The sequence below is a fragment of the Mytilus edulis genome, chromosome 2, assembly GCF_963676685.1.
Source record: "Mytilus edulis chromosome 2, xbMytEdul2.2, whole genome shotgun sequence".
In the NCBI taxonomy this organism is placed as follows: domain Eukaryota; kingdom Metazoa; phylum Mollusca; class Bivalvia; order Mytilida; family Mytilidae; genus Mytilus; species Mytilus edulis.
This window is the reverse complement of record NC_092345.1, coordinates 34,954,415-34,974,687: the sequence shown is the minus strand read 5'-3', so window position 1 is coordinate 34,974,687 and position 20,273 is coordinate 34,954,415. Positions and strand designations below refer to the sequence as shown.

Below are 20,273 nucleotides of genomic sequence, written 5' to 3'. Positions count from 1 at the left end.
AGGTATGTTAAACATATCAATATCCAATCTGATATATACATATTGTTGTTTTACAATAAAAAAGAAGAAATTTCATCCTGCTATTCTAATTGTAGCTTTTGCAAATCATTTTTTTTTAGTAAACTTAAACAAGTCAGGAATCTGTAATTTAGTGGTTGTTATTAGTTGATAATCTGTGATAATTGTTTTTTGTTCATTATTTTTGCATAAATAAGGCACTTGATTTTCTACCTTTGTCGTGCTGTTTATTTTGTTATTACTTTAGTTTTACTAAACATTATGAATCTTGTTAATTGCAGAAGACTGTATAGTGACCTCTAGTTGCTCATATCTAAGTCATTAGGTCTCTGGTGGATAGTTTTCTCATTGGTAATAGTATTACATCTTAAATTTTATATAATTGACACTTACTAGAACAATTGCCACTGGCTCTATCAAGTAGATACCCTTCTTGACATATGCACTCCCATGTTCCTGGATTTGTAGTATTATCACAACCATATTCACAGGTTAAATTCTGCAGTGTACAGACATCAAATATTGCTGAAATGTAGATAAAAAATTAAACAATCAGAAATTTCAAAATTAGACATGGAAGAGCATGTTAACGATTCACTGAATCATACTGACATCATTAATAAAAAAAATATTGGATGCAATAAGTTTATCCTATTATCTTACAATGTATATACTTAGACTTTCTGAAAAATCACCTGCTGAATTAAGTTACTTACAATTTTGATTCATTAACTATAGTTTATTATAAAATGAGAAACTAAAATAACACAATTACCTACATTCAATACACCTTCCTACTGTTTGTAGTTGAAGTTGTGACTTAGGTTCTAAATTACACTTACTTTGATTACATCTAAATTACACTTACTTTGATTACATTTACCATCAGCTATCAGCTCAAATCCATACACACAACTACATGTAAAGCTTCCATCGCTATTAGCACAATTTTGATCACAGCCACTTGTCCTTTCTGTGCATTCGTCAATGTCTGAAAATATAATTAAAATGATCTGAATTTATTACAGGTTAAAACTTGATTGTGCAAGTTGATTTTTTAAATTTTATAATTACTGTTCTCCATATGCATTCTTTATTGCTAAACATTCAAATAAGATATCATGTTTCATTGAAATTCTATCATTTATAATTATGTCAAGACAAATGGTGTCAATGTGTTACCCACTTTTTTATATAGTTTATTGAAATAGGACTATATAAAGTTTGATATTTTTTATTGTCCATTTTTTAAGAAGAAAATTGACAAAGTCAAGTTTCTGAAGATAGGAGCTTAATGCACAATTTTGCATGAACTACAGACTGAAACGTTTACTTGGAAAGTCACAGAGGTTATTTTTAATCTTTTACATAAAAATGTTTTAATAGACATAGGAAGATGTGCCAATGAGACAACTTTCCATCCAAATAACAATTTATAAAAGTAAACCATTACAGGTCAAGGTACTGCCTTCAACACGGAGCCTTGGCTAACACAAAACAGTAAGCTATAAAGGGCCAAAAACATCATTTAGTTTGATTGAGCCTAAAATAAACTAATGTTATGTTAGTACAAACCTTGACATTCAGAACCCACTTTTCGGAACCCTGCAAGACAGTTGCATGTAAAGCTTCCATCTGTGTTTGTACAATTACTGTTTGCTGGACAGTTATCAGTTCCATCTAAACATTCATTTATATCTGAAAATAAAACAGTCTTTTTTAATGGCAATTATCAAACTCCATCACTTTCAAAGTTGACATTTTTTTTTTCTTCAATTGACACAAAATATTATAAGAGTTATGAGACAAAAGTAGGAAAATACCTAAGAGTAATGAAAATCATTACAGGAAGAAAACAACATTGTGGATAGATGATGTAATATAAAAAAAAAGAATGATCGATTTATCATTTTTGGAAAATTCATTTGAAACATCAATGAACCAAATTCCTTCAATAAGAGTTTGTGTGTGTGTGTGTGTCAAGGGTTAATAACTACATTAGATGTATGTTTCATTATAATAGGTTATTCTGATTGGCTAACTGCAATCTCACGTTATTCCTTAATCAACTTCATTTCAAAACGAATTGTAACATTCATGTTGACACATGCTTCTACAATAAAGTGCACAAGTAAATAAAAGAATCATAGCGAAAAAATATAATTATGTATAAGTATTGAATGCTTCTTTTAGTAATTTCATAGGGTTGTAAAAAGCGTTGACCGTGTGCACATTTTAAGAATGTACTTTGGTCAACGCTTTTATATGCCAATGAATTTACAAAAAGAAGCATTCAATTCTTAAATATTAAAATATTCAGTCTTAACCTTTACTGTTTAAAATTATAATGAAAAGGGTTCTTTATTTATGCCCTCATTGCAATTAGAATAATTCTTAATTCTTTAATTGATCTCTTTATTTACCTTCACATTTTTCATCGGCTGTAATATTATAGCCTGGTGGACAATTAGAACAGTTGTAACCACGTCCAAGTGCTACTTCATCAGCTGGTAATAAATCTATACAGGTACGTCCTAAAGCACATGGATTATCAGCACAAGCATCTGTATCAATTTCACAGTCATCACCTAAAAAAGAGAAGTAAAGAAATAAGGTTTGTATTTATTTATTGTATATGTCCTCCATCTACATATGACTTGTCAATCTTACTGGTATTTCATACAAAGCTAAAAGATACAAATGTTTTTTTCTCTCAACCTCAAGTTCACACTTACACAGTGGTCAGTCACTCAGCTGCTTTCATGCTGGTTTTTCCAACAGTTTTATATGTGAAAAATTTTCAGGAAAAAAATGATGCAATATTGGACAAATAAAACAAGAAAATATTTTTTTGAGGAAGAAAGGTTCCCAAACTGGTGTCCTTTCTATGTGATTTGAGGCTGATAATTTAACAAGTGTTAAATTTAACAGTTTCAAACATCGCACATTTGACTGAGTTGATACAACACCTGATGTAACTGCAAGATTATAGGAAAAAAACAATATAAAATTTTTGAAAAATGTTTTTTCTGGAACCTGTTTTGATTTAGATTCCAATACTTTTAAATTCTATATAACAGAACATTCAATGTATACTTCCCATAGCTGAATTCCAGATTTGGTTATCTGGCAGATGCAATCTTAAATCAAATCACAACTTTATTTTTTATAAAAAATATGTCCTTACCAGACCAACCAGTTGTACAGTTACATGAGGCAATGACGTAGTTTGGATTGGATTCATTTCTCAGATTTTCATAGTCACATGTTCCGTGGTCACCCGTACATCCACTACACGCCATAATGATCACCTCTATAGCGTCTGCTGTTACACCATCACTGTCGACAGTAGTTACCCTGTGGAGTTTATGTAAGATAATTACACATTTATATACACAATTTAATCAAAGTCTGAAAGAAAATTAATATTCCTCAATTTACATAATATCATTACAAAATAAAATAGAAAATATATAATGAATACCAAATAACTACATGCTATATCTTGAGGTCTTAGCGTGATGCGGGATTGCTGATTTTTTGTAAGCGTGACATGTGAAAGTCAAATTATTGTGTCGTGAAAACTAGAAAATGAGGTCTTGCGGGACCCGGGAAATGACAAAAAAATGAGAATTGCTTACGTACATAGTGTAAGTAGGATACGGGAATCTGACAAAACAGTAAGCGGGATTCGGGATCGGAACCCCCGAATGAGACCCCCTATATCAAACGCAGAACATTCTCATTGTTTCACTCCTCAACCCTAGAACTTTTTAAAAACAAAATACCTATGCAAAAGTTACCTGATTTTTTCTGTATCTAGATTTGCAGGTGTCCATGTTAATGTCAAATTTCCTGTAGAATTATCAGATGCAAAAGTGCCTCCACTTGGCTGATCTATTATACTGTATCTGAAACCTGGTTTATCATCCTGACCTTGGAAGTTGAAACTTATAGGTTGATTTACTACAACTTTGATAGAGGGTTCTCCCTCTATTTCTGGAGCCTCATTTTCTGGAAGATAATGAATTTATTGAATTATATAATAACAGTTTCATCAAAAGATAAAAGATCACTTAAATCAAGACAAACAGTCTATACATAACTATACAGAAAACAAAGATTGAGGAATACTAACCCCAATGTTTTTAAAGGAGCTTGTTATTGAATTACGTTGAGAAACTACCCTTGTGAGTAGTCTAGGTTGTTAAATCAAAACTCATCATAGTTTCTAAAACTCATAATATATGATATGACACTGGACATTAAGCAACCAATAATCAATCAATCTTAAAAGGACAGTTCTGAGATACAGTACAAGTTAGCTGAATCTGTTATGTAAATTTCATCACCATGTGACCAAATTGTAGACATGCATCATCAACAGGAACTCAAAAAGTTGAGTATTTGATATTCAAGGATGTTTAGGAACAGTTACAGAAAAAAACAGCAAGAAAAGGTTTAATGTAATTTGAAAGACTCAAATTGATCAAAACTCTGAAAATATCTTTCCACTTAAGGATATCATATTCTAATATTAGAAGACTTAAACTGTGCTAATTTGATTTATTCAAAAGTATCTGAATATCCAGATTCGGTCACTGTCAATAATTGTAGAAAGAGGGGATTTAACGTTTTTGAATATTAAACAAAATCACTTAATTCAATTCTCATGAATAGGGCTCTTATTGCTGTCCTTCAACTCCAAAAAAAATTAAGACATTCAACAATTTTACATTGAAAGCTTACACCTCCAAAATTTGTAATACTGTCTTTAAAGTGTAGAAATAAAAACAAAACTTACGTAATTGTGCAGTTTCAGACTCAGCTTCCAAATTTGTTGATTGAGTATCATCAGCAAATGACTGATCACCAGTTGCTAAGTAATCAAAGATACAAGCTTTATATTGGTCAGTACTGCCACCACAGACGCTATAAGCTGACTGGAGGGTACTATTATCAAACTCATCAATAAACAATGGAACAAAATCTTGGTGACTGTAATCAACCCAGGATTTCCCATCAGTATATTCAAATATTGTATTGGATGCAGTTGTCTCCCCTATAATACAAAAAATTGTAATATTATAATTAAAACAGATCCCTAGTATTTGTTAAAGGGTGCTAAAAATTATGTAGTTGAGCCATTGAATTGTAGAGTATAATGCACTTAAAACTCTTATCATGTTAAAAGTAAAGAAATTTCAAAAAAAAAAGATTTTAAAAAAGTCTTAAAAGAAAAGATTTTAAAAAAGTCTCAAAAGATAAAAAAAAAATTACTTACATTTTAAATTTAAGATTTTTTTTTCTGTCATAATTTTTTTTTAAACAAACATCACTAAACCTGAGATTTTATTACTTACACAGCTGCCCAAAATTGTTATAGATTTTTCTTTCAGAATCAACATCACCAGATGGAAGTACATTTCCATTTGGTAATATAAATTCATTGGTTTTGTCGCCATCAAAATTTCCCATTAGACCTTGAACTTGGCCTTTAAAATCCTCAGGAACTGATGCTGACAAAGTCAACTGCCGAGTTTTTATCTGAAAGTTTAACTGAATCCCTGCAAATATAAAGGATTATATATATAAAAATAAAGAAATATAAATCAATATTTAATGTTTTTTCCACCATTTTATATATGTTAAAATAATTGTCAAAAATGGTATTGACCGTTTGGTAGATTCCACCTAGGTTTATCAAACATGTGTCAAAGATATTTACTTCTTTATTTCATTAAATTATTCTTTCCAAGAGATATATGTAAAATTACAGATATCCGCAGTAAACATATGTAACACTGTCTTACATTATCATGCATGCATTGTACAAGTACTCTTCCTTAACAAGGATGATAATTATTAGACAATAATCTGAGCTGTAAAAACCAAATATCTTGGGTGAACTAAAAACAGTAAAGTCAACTTAATCTAAGAGGCCTTTTTTCCAAATGCAATATTGGTATGATACCTGAAAACGTCCATTGCTATGAAATTTAGATTAACAAGCTATGTATTCATTTTTTTACATAAAAAAGGCCGTTAGTTTTCTCGTTTGAATTGTTTTACATTGCCTCTTTGGGGCCTTTTATAGCTCACTGTGCGGTATGGGCTTTGCTCATTGTTGAAGGCCATACGGTGACCTATAGTTGTTAATGTCTGTGTTATTTTGGTCTTTTGTGGATAGTTGTCTCATTGGCAATCATACCACATCTTCTTTTTTATATATATATAGATTAAAAATGTTGTTATAATCACCTGACTCGGAGAAGGCAACAGCAAGTGAATGATTTTGACGTCTCAACACAATCCCAGTTAGAAAAACAGCAAAGTTGTCTTCAGTATTAAACCGTGTTGTGTAGTCATTTCCGTTACCATAAACTACCATTGCTGAAATAAAGAACGCTTTCAAATATTATAAAAGATAGGCCATAACAACATAAATCTGAATTATAGAACGTTATAATATTTCATATACAATTACATTTCTTAGAAGTCTCATATTATTCCTTATTATTGATTAGCTAAGGCATTGAATTATCTTTTATTTCCATATAGAATGCAACATAAATTTTACATAATTACTTCAAAATGATAAAAAAATCTTTTACTTTTGACACATGTTAAACTGTGCTTCTTTCAAAATTTCAATAATACTTCTAAGAGAAATTATGGTAACAATTTTTAAATAGTTCAGGTTACTAAAACAAAACAAAAATTTCATTTTGTTGTTTTTAAACATAATCAGGGTTTATAACTTACTTTCCAAATCACTGGCTAGTTCTACTTGCATAGTTGCATTTACATTTTCTTTTGCAGCAAAACCACTAAATATAGTTGCATTTATTTTCTTTAGGTCAGTTCCATTCTTTGAAGTAGCTAAGTCTGTTCTAGCTTGAACTTCAAAGGTTACATTTTCATTTGTAATTTTCATCATTGTGTATTCACCCCAGCCGTTGAATGTGTATTGAAATCCATCCAAAGTGTCAACATGAGGATCCCCAAAGGTAAAGACTGAAAATATATACAAAATTTACCAACTGAAGTCATAGGAAACGAGTTATCTTTAATTATAACGTGAAGGAAATTATAGAACACATACATGCATGCATATATTCAAAACTAAGTTCTCTATGCAAATTATTTTACATTATTTTAGGCTCCATAATGTATAATAAGCATATTTTATTTCATACAGTGATTGCAGATCGACAACTTCAGCTACTTATTCTCAGGACAAAGTGTTTGATCATTGAGCTTGATAAACCATTGCTCATAATTTTTTCAAGTTTTAAATAGTGGTACTTATAAAATTGTATATGAGAAATCAATATGAAAAAGCAAACATTTAAAGAAGCAATTCTTCACAGCAAAACAGAGTAAACATTTATAACTGTAAACCAACATATTTTTGCGGATAGTTTAGTTTGCGTTTTGTTCTTTCTAAGCTGTAAAAAGAAAAACAAAAGATATGGGATATCCATCCGGAAATGGGACATCCATCTACATATGGGATATCCATCCGGAAATGGAATATCCATCCGGATATGGGATATCCATTTGGATATGGGATATCTATCTGGATATGAGATATCCATCAGTACATGTACAGCAATAAACACACACAAGCAAAAGAACAGTGCTTTTATTGCTGTTCTTCATCTCAAAGACACAAAGAGACAATCAAAATGGCGCAAGAAAATCTCCCCAAAATGCAAGCTCACTTTGTGGTGATTAAAATTGTTGATTTCAAATTTTCTTGATTTAGTTGAATAGACAGATCTAGATCAACGTTAACATATACATGACAATTTATATCTGCATTGTTTTTCTTTTAAGGAAGGTCAGGAAAATAAGTTGGTTTATAATATGGTACACTCATCTAGACCTATAAATCAGCAGAATACATGTACTTACATATACCAAATGGTGACCTCCTGTAACAAAATCCCACTGGTCTTACTCTGTAGTACAGATAACAATTATTTGATTTTTCACAACAATTTTCTTTAGGGATGACATTATCTTGTTGGTATGTAACAATATCAGTAAAAGGATTCCCTGTAACCATAGTACCAGCATCTGGACTATTCCTAAGCAGGAACCCATAGAACTGGTGATAGCAACAAATCTAAAAAGTTAAACAAAGTTTGTTATTTATATATTATCACTTTTGTTTGGTATGTCTGAGTGCTTATAAATGTTATACAAATATTTTTTTCTTATACCAAATATGACAAGGCCTAGCTCTCATGTGGATTTTTGCTGTTTTATGTTTATACATTTAAATCGTCAATTTATACTGTGAGGGTAATTTTATTCGTGGATATCAATTTAATGGATTTTCAAAATAAATGCATATATCAAAAGGTACACAAAGAAGAAAGGTAACAAGTAAAAAAAGTCATAAAAAATATGTTAAACCATTCTGTTAATATATACTTTTGCAAATGTTATCAATCCTGAATTTATTTATCTAAATTTAAAGGAATTTTTTAATCATGATTTCTGGGAGGTGTAACACATGTCAGGGTTTTCTATAAACATGCTATTTTGTTCTTTTTAATTTGTAATCTAAATCTTCATAAATTCATATATTAGTCAAATCACTTCCAAGGTCCATTTTTAGTCAAAGAAATGTTGTGAGGGTCTATAAAGGCTATAACATGTTCATGTGTTTAGCATGGATAAAAGATGATAGGGAATGAAAAAGAGACATTTACTGCATTTAAACATCAGGTTTATGCTCTCCTATTCCAAACATCACAGGCAAACATGATGTCTTCATCTACATGGATTCACTGATGCATATTAAAGCAGATATATATGTGTACTTACACGACTGATACCAAATCTGTAGTTGGCAAAGCACACCGCATTATTTTGATATGAAAAGAAATAATATCTTCCATCAAAAACCATCATTCTCTGATTGCAAGGACAAATATTAGCTAACCACCATCTCCTACTTCTCAAGCTCCATTGAACTGAATTAACATTCTTACGATACCATCTCACACACTGAGAAGCTGGATTCTGTGGTACTGGACCGTTTAAGTTAAGTGACATAAAATATACACCATTTGCACCTACAATAGAATTTTAAATACATGATTCAAGTAAACAATCAATGAATCATTTTACAGTTGAAAAACAATTAATTGTCCGATACATTGTAGCTAATTAATGTACGCAACACAATTTAAAAAAAAATTACTCTTTGGAACAGATGAATTTGTTCAGATAATCCAGAATTATCTTTAATAGAGGTATGCATAATTATTCAATATAAATTATTTTTGTGTTTTTAAATACAAGTGTTGAATGTGACAGTTTTCCTGTTGCAATGGCATCAAATTAATATTTAAATATGTCACTATATACCCACCATCAAATGTGTTCCCTCTAAATTCACTAACGTCAAAGGCACTTCTTGTGAAGGAGTATATACTTGATTTGTGTCCACCTAATCCAGAATATCCTATAGCACATTGTCTGCCACCAGGTGGAGACAGGATAGTGACATCCTTAAACAAGGAGTAAGCATAGGTCTTTTCACCATTTGTTGCCAAAATGAATTGAAATGTTACAGTTTTCTGAAAAAGAGAAAAAGAGAATAAATTAATGTATGTGAAGCTTCGCTTAAACAAATATTTCCCCTGACTGACAATAGTTGTTAGAATCATTCTAAGGGTGTCCATTCACAAAAGTATCAGTTATCACTTTAACTTGGTATAAGACAATTTTTATAATTTTCAACAGGACCTAGTACTTAATGTAATAATATGACTAAAAAATCTCTTTTCTTCTTAAATGGTTCAAAGCATATTGCTTTATGAAACATTATATTGACACCATGAGAAAAATCATGAGAGGGTAATCATGGTAATATAAGATTTGGAAGGGGGTTTCATTGGGGGTCTTGATCCCGGATCCCGCTTACTGTTTTGTCAGATTCCCATATCCCGCTTACCAGGGTTTCCCCTGGGTCAATTATTTTTTTCGCCACCTATTTCGCCAAAACAATATATTTTTCGCCACTTTCTTATTTTTTTTCGCCAAGTAACATAACTATATTTTTTGTTTAAAATTTACCTTTTTTTCTACCCACCCCGCCCCTCCCTTAAATAAGATGATTTTGCCCCATTGTGTCTATGACTATTCTCTCAAACTTACTTTAGAGGCTATTTTAAATGAATTTGGATAGATTTCTTCATAACGACAGTTTTCCTTTCTTGACTATCGTAAATGAAAAAGTTGAGACGTAAAACTATGCTTGAAACACGCGTGTCACTCAAACAACTTTAAAGTAGTCTCCCTAATCAATTACCTATATTAAAGCCAAATGATAATTAAAGTTTTAAATCGGAGATTTTTCTTGCTTTTGAACATTTATCGTCACAACAACAGCTTTCTTTTTCTATCTTTAAAAAGAGAGGAGACGTCAAAAGTTTGCTTCACACACGTGCGTCGCAAAGTGCTTAATAAATTCTGTGTGTGAAATTTAGCAGAAGCCATTTAACCATATAATTTTGTCAAACAATTCAATCAACACCTTTATTAATTAGTCCTTTGTTGTCGATAGCTTTTAAATGCAATCAGCTGATTATTGATTTTCTATCAAAATCTTAATGAGGTCAAGGTGAATTCCGAGTATTGTCTGATCGGGTAAAGTCCGAGAAACTCGAGAAAAAAGTAAATAAACAAGATGGATGAAAATAAATTGCTATATATATTTCTTTCGCCAAATTCTAACGCAAATGACGAATTTTTATCGCCACAATTATTATTTTTTCGCAAATTGCGAAAATGGCGACTACCAGCGAAAACCCTGCCGCTTACACTATGTACGTAAGCAATTCTCATTTTTTTGTTATTTCCCCCTGTCCCGCTAGACTTCATTTCCCTTTTTCACAGCAAAATAATTTAACTTTCACGTGTCATGCTTACCAAAAAATCGGCAATCCCGCATCACACTAAGACCCCAATGCTAGCCCCTTGGAAAAGCTAAGCCTAAGACCAAATAAAAATATAGGTGTGCATGTTCTAGTAACCCAACCGACCCTAGTTTAAACCCCGACCCTAGAACTTTTTTTTCATTTCTGAAAAATAAATTTCAAACAATTTAATTTTGAGGATTGTCAATTAAAATAATATAAAATTCATAGATTTCTGTCATTTGAATTTCCATAAGAAGTATCTAGCTGTTATTGGTAAAATGCAAGAATTCATAACAATTAGTTGTCAAAATGCAACAAAATTAATGAAAATGTAAATGACTGTCTTTATTTTGCAATCAAACACTTTTAAAATGGCCGACTTCCTGTATTGACGTGTGTAATACTGGAAACAATTTTGGTAAACACATGATTTTTTTCCGGATTTTGACAATCCTTAAATAAAATTTAGAAAAAAATACATAAAATTTGCCGACCTACATTTATGTACCAACCCTACTATTCAAAAGTATGCAACTGGAACCACACATATATTTTTATTTGGCCTAACATGAAACTAAATAGTTGTTTCAGGCAAAGTCTATCATGTATATAAGGTAGGTTTATGACTTTATGCAAATTGACCTTTTTCTATTTCTTTTTTTTGTGCTAATTTTTTAGGGAATTTTAATGAACTTACTGGTATCAAAATTAGGAACTGCAAAAGCAGATAAAGATTGCATTGGATTTTGAAAAGCAAGGAGCAATTAAATATCTTGAATACATACTAGAAAATTGAAGATGGGTAAACAAAATATAATACTTTTGATATCAGCATTATCAATACATGTATATCAACCAAAAAGATGTATATGATATTCATCCTTGGTTAATGGCCTCAATGAATATCATGTCTTTGTGGTTCATAAATCATTTTATCAATCTCCTTAAAAGTCAATTCTATATAATTTAATTTTGAATGTAACGCATCTTCTGACGTTATATTGTTATGAGCCCATAGACATAATTTAGTCATGTGACCGTGACGCCATCAACGTTTTTTCATGGTTTTCTACGGTTTAAAATAGAATTTAGAACTAAATTATAAGAAATGACTGTATTATTTTTTCTGTCTATTCGAAATAACATAAAAACATGTGGTGCACACTGTTTAAAAATAACCCGCTACACGCGTTATTCAGTGTGCACCAAATGTTTGATGTTATTTCTTCATAGACAGAAAAAATATTACAGTCATTCCTTAAATAAAAGGCAAAAAAAAAAATATGTGTGTAAATTTCCTATTACCATGATTACATCTTTGTAAAAAATAGAGTAGGTACATGTAGGTAGGGATTTATTTTTTTATTTTACCTTTTGTTTTAAAATTGAGTCTATGGCAGGGACATTCTGACTTTAACAGTGCTAAATAAAAAATGAAACTTTAGGGTAGGTTATTTTTCAGCTTGAAAAAAAGGGTTATAGGAAACATACATCATTTTTCATTTGGCTAAATCTTACTGCATGAACTTACAAAATCACCATATAGCCTTGCATTTTCCCATGTAGCAATATACACACAAGATGCTGAAAAGTCACTTGTTCGAGCGTAATAATTGACATTAGAAGAAACTTTATTCAACACTGAATCAATCAGTGTTCTATCTCCATCTTCATCATCATCACTATAGAGATGATAAAACATCTTCTCCGTTGATCTAGATACAACCAAATCTGTCCATAATGCAGCTATTATATCTCTATCTGTAAACAAGCTCAATTCTCTTGGAACATACGAAGTATATCTGCAACCCATGCATGCTAGACCATTTGAAGAAAACTGTGAATGAAAAGTAAAAGTTAAAATGAATATGCAGATTGTGTTATGACATGAGAGCAAAATATGTAGGTATTCAGCATTCACAATAAACTTTTGAGTCTACAAGCCTGAAGGTCATTTTTTGGAAAATTTTAGTTCGATTATGTTGGCTTGTTAATAGAGAAAAATTTAACAAACCAGGGCCGTAGGACTTGTTGTTAAGCATGAAGACTGGGTATTATTAACTATGTCATAGCTAAACTAATTCATTTCTGATTTCCCCATAGTATTTTAAAGATTTGGCTATACTTTTTGGACCTTTTGGATTATAGCTCTTCATCTTTTATATAAGCTTTGGATTTCAAATATTTTGGCACGAGCATCACTGAAGAGACATGTTTTGTCGAAATGCGCATCTGGTGCAAGAAAATTGGTACCGTTAATTTTATTAAAAAGATGTAAACATAAGCAAATTCATGATTTATATATAATATTAAAGCAACATGTACCGAGGATGCGACAGACTGCCACAGTATTTTTGTATCCTCTCAATATCCTGTACTGTATTTATTAAATTAACTTAGTGACATGCATTTATGGATGACTTAATATACACAAAATTTAGATGGAACTGTTTTTGGAACTGTTTGACAACTACACAACTACAATTAGCAGCCCATGCCATGTACGTATGTGGCAGACTACCCTACATACTGTGGATTCATTATAATTTGTTTGATACCAAATTTGGTGGATTTTGTGGGTACAATGATAACCACCCAAAATGTTCAACCAATTGCAAATTTGTTGTATGATTTAATGCAGACTATGAAGGCCGTACCTTGACCTACATGTATAATGGTTTACTTTTATAAATTGTTACTTGTATGGAGAGTTGTCTCATTGGCACTCATACCACACTATCCTATATATCTATTTTGGAAAACCATGAAATCGAATGTCCATGAATATGCAAGTTTGCATCATTCTCACAGCAAAATGTAAACATAAATGCTTGATCATCATTTAAAATAATAACGTTATATGGTTTTAACTTGTAGTGCTAAGTCTAAGATACCTGGAACTATCTATAACGTCAGGGTACCCACATTGCACCTATTTTGACAGTTTTTTAACCTACGTTTATTTATACTTCAGGCAAAAGTTTTCATTATATGTTTATTTTGTAGATGTATCATTATTCATTATATGGTTTCATCAATTTAATTTTGAATCCATATGGAATCATAGAAAAATTGGTCTAAACTGACCTCCAAACCATCAATTATTCTGAAATGAGTACCCAAATTGCATCCATGCTTAAATTCGCATCGCCAAAAGTATAATATAAACAGAGCTTTTATTTAATTTTTTCAAATATTTTGAACAATTGGATATTAGTCCATGCTTACTCTTTGTTTTTTAAGAAAAGGATACTTGTAACATATTGTATTTGCTCATTTTAAAAAGTTGACGTTTTGATGACGTCGCATGGTGACGTTTCAGTAGATTTTGCTTTTTCAGTTAACACTTCATTTGTTGATAAATACTATGAACAATTGGTGCATATCTAAATATGTTTACCTATGTTGAAAGATGTGCATAGTATCAAATTATGAAAATACAAATTTGTTTAGTCTCTAGGAAATCTTGTAAGATTTCCGCTGCTATTTTCGCTAAAAAGGTGCAATTTGGGTACCCTTGCAATTTGGGTACCGTTACGTTAGAGATTGTACTTTGTTTTTTTCAAATGTACATTGTTAAGAAGATATGATCTGAACATCAATCCTAGTACAAGCTTATGGTAATAGATCATCTACATAAGATAGTACTTAGATAGTGAGTGACAGACTGTCAAAACTGAATTCTCAAGCGAACGATAGGGGCATTTTGTAGTCTGGGGAGAGAAATCAATACATAATTGTTATATTCTAATCCGTCCCAAGGTTACTCGTCCCATACTAATTATTACTGTTTTTCCTTATAAACTTATTCAAAATAATTATTGAAACAGTAAAATTTTGACTTAATGCAAAGACAGTCTGTAGAAGGGAACGAATAAAATTTTCCTTTGTACTTGTGCCTTTTAACGATTTTTATTTATTAGGCATTGACAAAAAATATATAGGACAACATTCATTCGTATATGTTAATAGCAGAGACATAACACAAGTCTCTGGTAATAGCAGGGACTTTCTATCTAACGAAAGTATAGGAAAGTATTTGATAATAGTGTTCTTAAAATTGAAAAAGGTCGACATATAATACAGTAAATCTCCTTTAGCAGAAAGAATTTGCCCCTCAGTATAGTATCTTTAATTTAGAAGTAGAAGATGAATTGCATTTCACCTTAAACTGCACAAAATTAAATAAAAATAGAGAGCAATGATTTTCTAAAATTAATGAAAGAGTTCCCTCTTTTTTTAAATATGACTATTGAATACGACAAGATTTATATATATATTTTATACGTATGGTGAGACTGATATAATTAGAATTACTGTTAAATTCGTAAGTGACGATGAGACTGATATAATTAGAATTACTGTTAAATTCGTAAGTGACGATGAGACTGATATAATTAGAATTACTGTTAAATTCGTAAGTGACGTGTACAATTCTAGAATGAATGCTTTACTTATCATGTTTATTGAGTAATAAATAACTTTGTGTTTAGTACATATGAACCACCTCCTCAGCAGCGATTGGTTTATATTATTGTTACATTATTTTCTTTTTAAGGTAGTTCTGTACTCAGTAACAAACTTTTCATAAAATTATTATATATTGATAGGGAATTAATAAATGAACCAACAGACTGAGAGCGAAAAAAAATATATAGGTCCGTTTGTTTGTTTTCGAGATATTAGCCATTAAAGTTTTGGCGGGAAAATGTTCTCTCTTGATTTTTCATAGCTTTAATATCATTGACAAGTTTAAGTTCTCAAAAACTATTAAAAATAACATAGATTTTATAAGACTTTTATAGGTGGCATATAATTATATATGTAAAATATTTATGAAAAGAAAAATGGGGATTAATGAGCAAAATTTCTTAAGTCATTTTTTTGGATAAAACCAGAGGATTCCGAAAATCTGAAAGAAATTCCAAAACATGACAAGCGAACATCCTTAAATTGTACAATGTTTATAAATGTCAAGGATAATTTGTATAATATAGTGACAGTCTATGTAAAAGTCCACATGATTCCAATCCTTCTTTCTATGTAAAATCCTTGTAAATATGAACAGATAATTATATTATCTTTGTATTTTTTAGCGCTTCATACAAAATGTACTTTGGTCAACGCTTTTACACCCCAATGAAGTTACATAAAGAAGCGTTCACTTCATAATAACAGTTGGCTCGTGGCAAATACATTTTGTAACTGCTCGAATACATTTTTGTTTTTTATAATTTTAATATGTATCAAATGCAACTAATTTTATTATTTATTTGGCATTATGGAAACTGATCAAAACTACAATAGATGAGGTGTGGAAGGACCTTTTTCGTGACGTAGGAATTAGGTCTTTAATTTTGCGGGTATTTAGGATTTACACTTATATTGTGTTGTGCTTAGAATTTAGGACTTTGTGATTAATTTTTCGAAAGATGGCTTTGTTTTTTCAGGAATTCTAAATTCAGCGTTTAATTTTCTAGGAATTTCAGATGACATCCTTCTGTTCTCTCCCAGGTTGAATAATCAACTGAACAGTTCCGCATAGCTAAGGTAAGAAATCCTTAAAACAACTAGGGAATAAAAAGGAACAAACACGGTTTAAAAATACATGAACGAAAAACAAATTTGAGTTTGCTGAACTGCAAATGACATGAAATGTGTAGAAGAGTATAAACTTACAGTCAAGTAGCTGTAACTGTCACCCAAGAAAGGAATTGATGTGAAACATCCTAAGTTATATGTTGACACATCATCTCCGTAAAGTCGTGAATCACCAGTTGTTTCTCCGAATGCCATAAATTCTGGAATATTGTAATACATGTGTTATTAACATCACAGAACTATGGATGACCATATAAGAGTTTGGATGCCTGTCCGGCCGATAAGTATTAATTAACCTCGTTGAAGCCTTTTTGTTTTGCCTACTTGTTGTTGTGTTGCGGTCTATACTTGTTGTTTCTCATGTAAATTATTTGAGTCGCATATAACCATAATGATAGATGCAAAAAGATTGCAAATTATGACTTTTAAGATTTATTGATTGATGACTTTGGCAAAAATAACCGGGACATGAATACTAGTATTCAAGATGGTGACGAGTTACATGTTAATGAAATATGTACATACCATATACGGTGCTTTATACTAGAAAAAAAACCATTGAGGTATTAGCAAGCAAGTAAATAGTTAACAGGAGGACATATCAAATAACACGGAAGCAATAGTTTCACTTCGATTCATATTACTTTCCACTGCCGCATGATTAAAAAGTCTTTGGTTTGTAATGACCAATTGAACCCACATAGTCCTGCATTTGGGGACAATAAGACATGCCAGGTTAAAACTTATACTGGTTTTCTGTTCATTGTGTTCTGTCGAATTATTTGAAAATTAAGGTTTTATCTGATTGCAGATATTTATTGGCTCAGTCAGATTCGGGATAACTTTTTGTCTACGCTCTTCAACTTCGTATCTGATTTGATCTTGAAATTATTTGAATTTAGCGCCACTGAAGCGGTTTATGTAGAAACAAACGCCCGTCCGCGACTAAACTATGAACCGGGTGTTTGCAACCACACAGTCTATGCCACTATTGGCACATGTTTCCTCTGCGAGACACCAGTCATGTGTTTAAATGAAATATCATTGATACGACCATTTTAAAATTTACTTGCTGTTTAAAAAGCAGTAGGCAAAACGCGCTTATATATATACGTCTGACATAGCAGTAAAAAGTATAACAAAATCATACCTCATTGTAAAGTCTAAAAGAGAAAGTCCATTAAAACGGACAAACTCAAACTCTGCTTCGAGTTGGAAAAAAGTTGCATGGTGTCACGTGGTGAAATTATAAGCCTTATATATGGTCTTACACTAAATATGAAAATTAGCCAAAAATCCATTGTGTATGTCACTGATAACCAATCACAATGGTTTGAACTTTTTAGTTAAGTACAATGCATGCATATTTGTTTCTGAAAATTTGAATTAAAATCTTACAACATAATCGAATTTCGTATGTCGATAAATCCAAAGAAAGGCAAACCTGTCACGGTTTATCTACCTATTTCCTAACAAATTGGCATATGTTTCTATATTTAAGGTAACACATTACAAAGATTTGTTTACTTCCAATCTCCAACCTTTAAAATGCGGTTACTTTCTTCAGACTGCATATGAATTAATGAAAGAGGTAAACATAGATAGATAAAAGATTAATCTTTTAAATGAATGCAATATTTTTGTTATGCAATCATTGTGTAATCAATTATTATGCAATTAATGGCAAAATCTTGGTTAGTTCACTTGAATGAAGTTAGCTCTTTCATCTCTATAATTATACAGGAAAATACAACGAAATCTTAATCAACACAGCAGGAGCTACAAAAGGGTGTCTCAAATTATCCCTATCGTGTTCCATTCTCTCATAAATCTCTAATTAGTGTAAACATCATTACCACATAAAAGTAGATACTATTTGAATCGGTGTAAAATTTGATCTATACATTCTATCCAAAATCTGAGACACACTTTTGTAGATAATGGCTCCAGAAACAACATATGATAAAATCAACCCTCTCGGGATATCAATGAAGAAGCTAATTTCAACTGAATGTGGAAATGTCTTGTAAAATTGTGTAGACACAGTTAAAATTATAATTGATTACATAATTGTTGTATAATACTAACATTGCATTATATTAATTTGAAACAGTAATCTGTTAGCTATCCATACATACCACATTTATAACTTTTCCAGCATTATAAAGAAAGTTACAGCATTTTGAAATTGGGGAATTGGAGGTAAATAATCTTTGTATTGTACTACCTTAAGAAAAAAAATACCCTACCTGAAGCACTTGCTGCAGCTGATGTTGTCTGTACTGTGGTTGTTGTTTGTGTAGAAGATGTTGTTGACATTGTTGTTGTTGTTACTGGCTGGGTTGTGATATCTGGTGATTTTGTGGTTTCTAAAGTCGTTGCAGCTGTTGTATATTCATATGTTGTTGTCTGTGTTGTAGTCGCCTCAGTTGTAGTTTCTAACGTTGAAGCCTCAGTTGTAGTTTCTAACGTTGAAGCCTCAGTTGTAGTTTCTAATGTAGTTCTCTCAGTTGTTGTTTCTAAGATAGTTCCTTCTGTGGTTGTTTCTAAGGTAGTTCCCTCAGTTGTAGTTTCTAAGGTAGTTCCCTCAGTTGTAGTTTCTAAGGTGGTTCCTTCAGTTGTAGTTTCTAAGGTAGTTCCTTCAGTTGTAGTTTCTAAGGTAGTTCCTTCTGTTGTAGTTTCTAAGGTAGTTCTTTCAGTTGTAGTTTCTAAAGTACTTCCCTCAGTTGTAGTTTCTAAAGAAGCTCCCTCAGTTGTTGTTTCTAAGGTAGTTTCTGCAGTTGTAGTTTCTAATGTAGTTCCTGCAGTTGTTGTTTCTAAGGTAGTTCCTGCAGTTGTAGTTTCTAATGTAGTTGCCTCAGTTGTAGTTTCTAAGGTAGTTCCCTCAGTTGTTGTTTCTAATGTAGTTCCTGCAGTTGTAGTTCCTGCAGTTGTGGTTTCTAAGGTAGTTCCTGCAGTTGTAGTATCTAAGGTAGTTCCCTCAGTTGTAGTTTCTAAAGTAGTTCCCTCAGTTGTAGTTTCTATTGTAGTTCCTTCAGTTGTAGTTTCTAGGGAAGTCCCTGCAGTTGCAGTTTCTAAGGTAGTTCCTGCAGTGGTAGGTTCTAAGGTAGTTCCCTCAGTTGTAGTTTCTAAGGTTGTACCTTCAGTTGTAGTTTCTAAGGTAGTTCCCTCAGTTGTAGTTTCTAAGGTAGTTCCTTCAGATGTTGTTTCTAATGTTGTTCCCTCAGTTGTAGTTTCTAAGGTAGTTCCTTCAGTTGTAGTTTCTAAGGTAGTTCCCTCAGTTGTAGTCGCTAAGGTTGTTCCTTCAGTTGTAGTTTCTAAGGTAGTTCCCTCAGTTGTAGTTTCCAAGGTAGTTCCTTCAGTTGTTGTTTCTAATATAGTTGCCTCAGTTGTAGTTTCTAAGGTACTTCCTTCAGTTGTAGTTTCTAAGGTAGTTCCTTCAGTTGTAGTTTCTAAGGTTGTTCCCTCAGTTGTAGTTTCTAAGGTAGTTCCCTCAGTTGTAGTTTCTAAGGTAGTTCCTTCAGTTGTAGTTTCTAAGGTAGTTCCTTCAGTTGTTGTTTCTAATGTAGTTCCCTCAGTTGTAGTTTCTAAGGTAGTTCCTTCAGTTGTAATTTCTAAGGTAGTTCCCTCAGTTGTAGTGTCCAAGGTAGTTCCTTCAGTTGTAGTTTTCAAGGTAGTTCCTTCAGTTGTTGTTTCTAAGGTAGTTCCCTC

At 31.6% G+C, this 20,273-nt stretch overlaps 1 protein-coding gene across 1 annotated transcript in view; it reads right to left on the bottom strand.

Moving 5' to 3' along the window:
* Positions 1 to 20,273, bottom strand: part of LOC139510829 (uncharacterized) — a 193,618-nt gene that overhangs the window by 60,512 nt on the left and 112,833 nt on the right. Inside the window, exons 41-55 of the mRNA XM_071297365.1 lie at positions 16,641 to 16,762; positions 12,493 to 12,798; positions 9,410 to 9,617; positions 8,860 to 9,110; positions 7,939 to 8,152; positions 6,784 to 7,035; positions 6,280 to 6,411; positions 5,382 to 5,585; positions 4,823 to 5,080; positions 3,822 to 4,032; positions 3,206 to 3,375; positions 2,442 to 2,606; positions 1,594 to 1,716; positions 887 to 1,009; positions 412 to 543 (exon numbers count right to left, since the gene is read on the bottom strand). Of these exons, the coding sequence (XP_071153466.1) occupies positions 412 to 543; positions 887 to 1,009; positions 1,594 to 1,716; positions 2,442 to 2,606; positions 3,206 to 3,375; positions 3,822 to 4,032; positions 4,823 to 5,080; positions 5,382 to 5,585; positions 6,280 to 6,411; positions 6,784 to 7,035; positions 7,939 to 8,152; positions 8,860 to 9,110; positions 9,410 to 9,617; positions 12,493 to 12,798; positions 16,641 to 16,762 (2,871 nt within the window). The remainder of the gene's footprint in view (positions 1 to 411; positions 544 to 886; positions 1,010 to 1,593; positions 1,717 to 2,441; positions 2,607 to 3,205; positions 3,376 to 3,821; positions 4,033 to 4,822; positions 5,081 to 5,381; positions 5,586 to 6,279; positions 6,412 to 6,783; positions 7,036 to 7,938; positions 8,153 to 8,859; positions 9,111 to 9,409; positions 9,618 to 12,492; positions 12,799 to 16,640; positions 16,763 to 20,273) is intronic.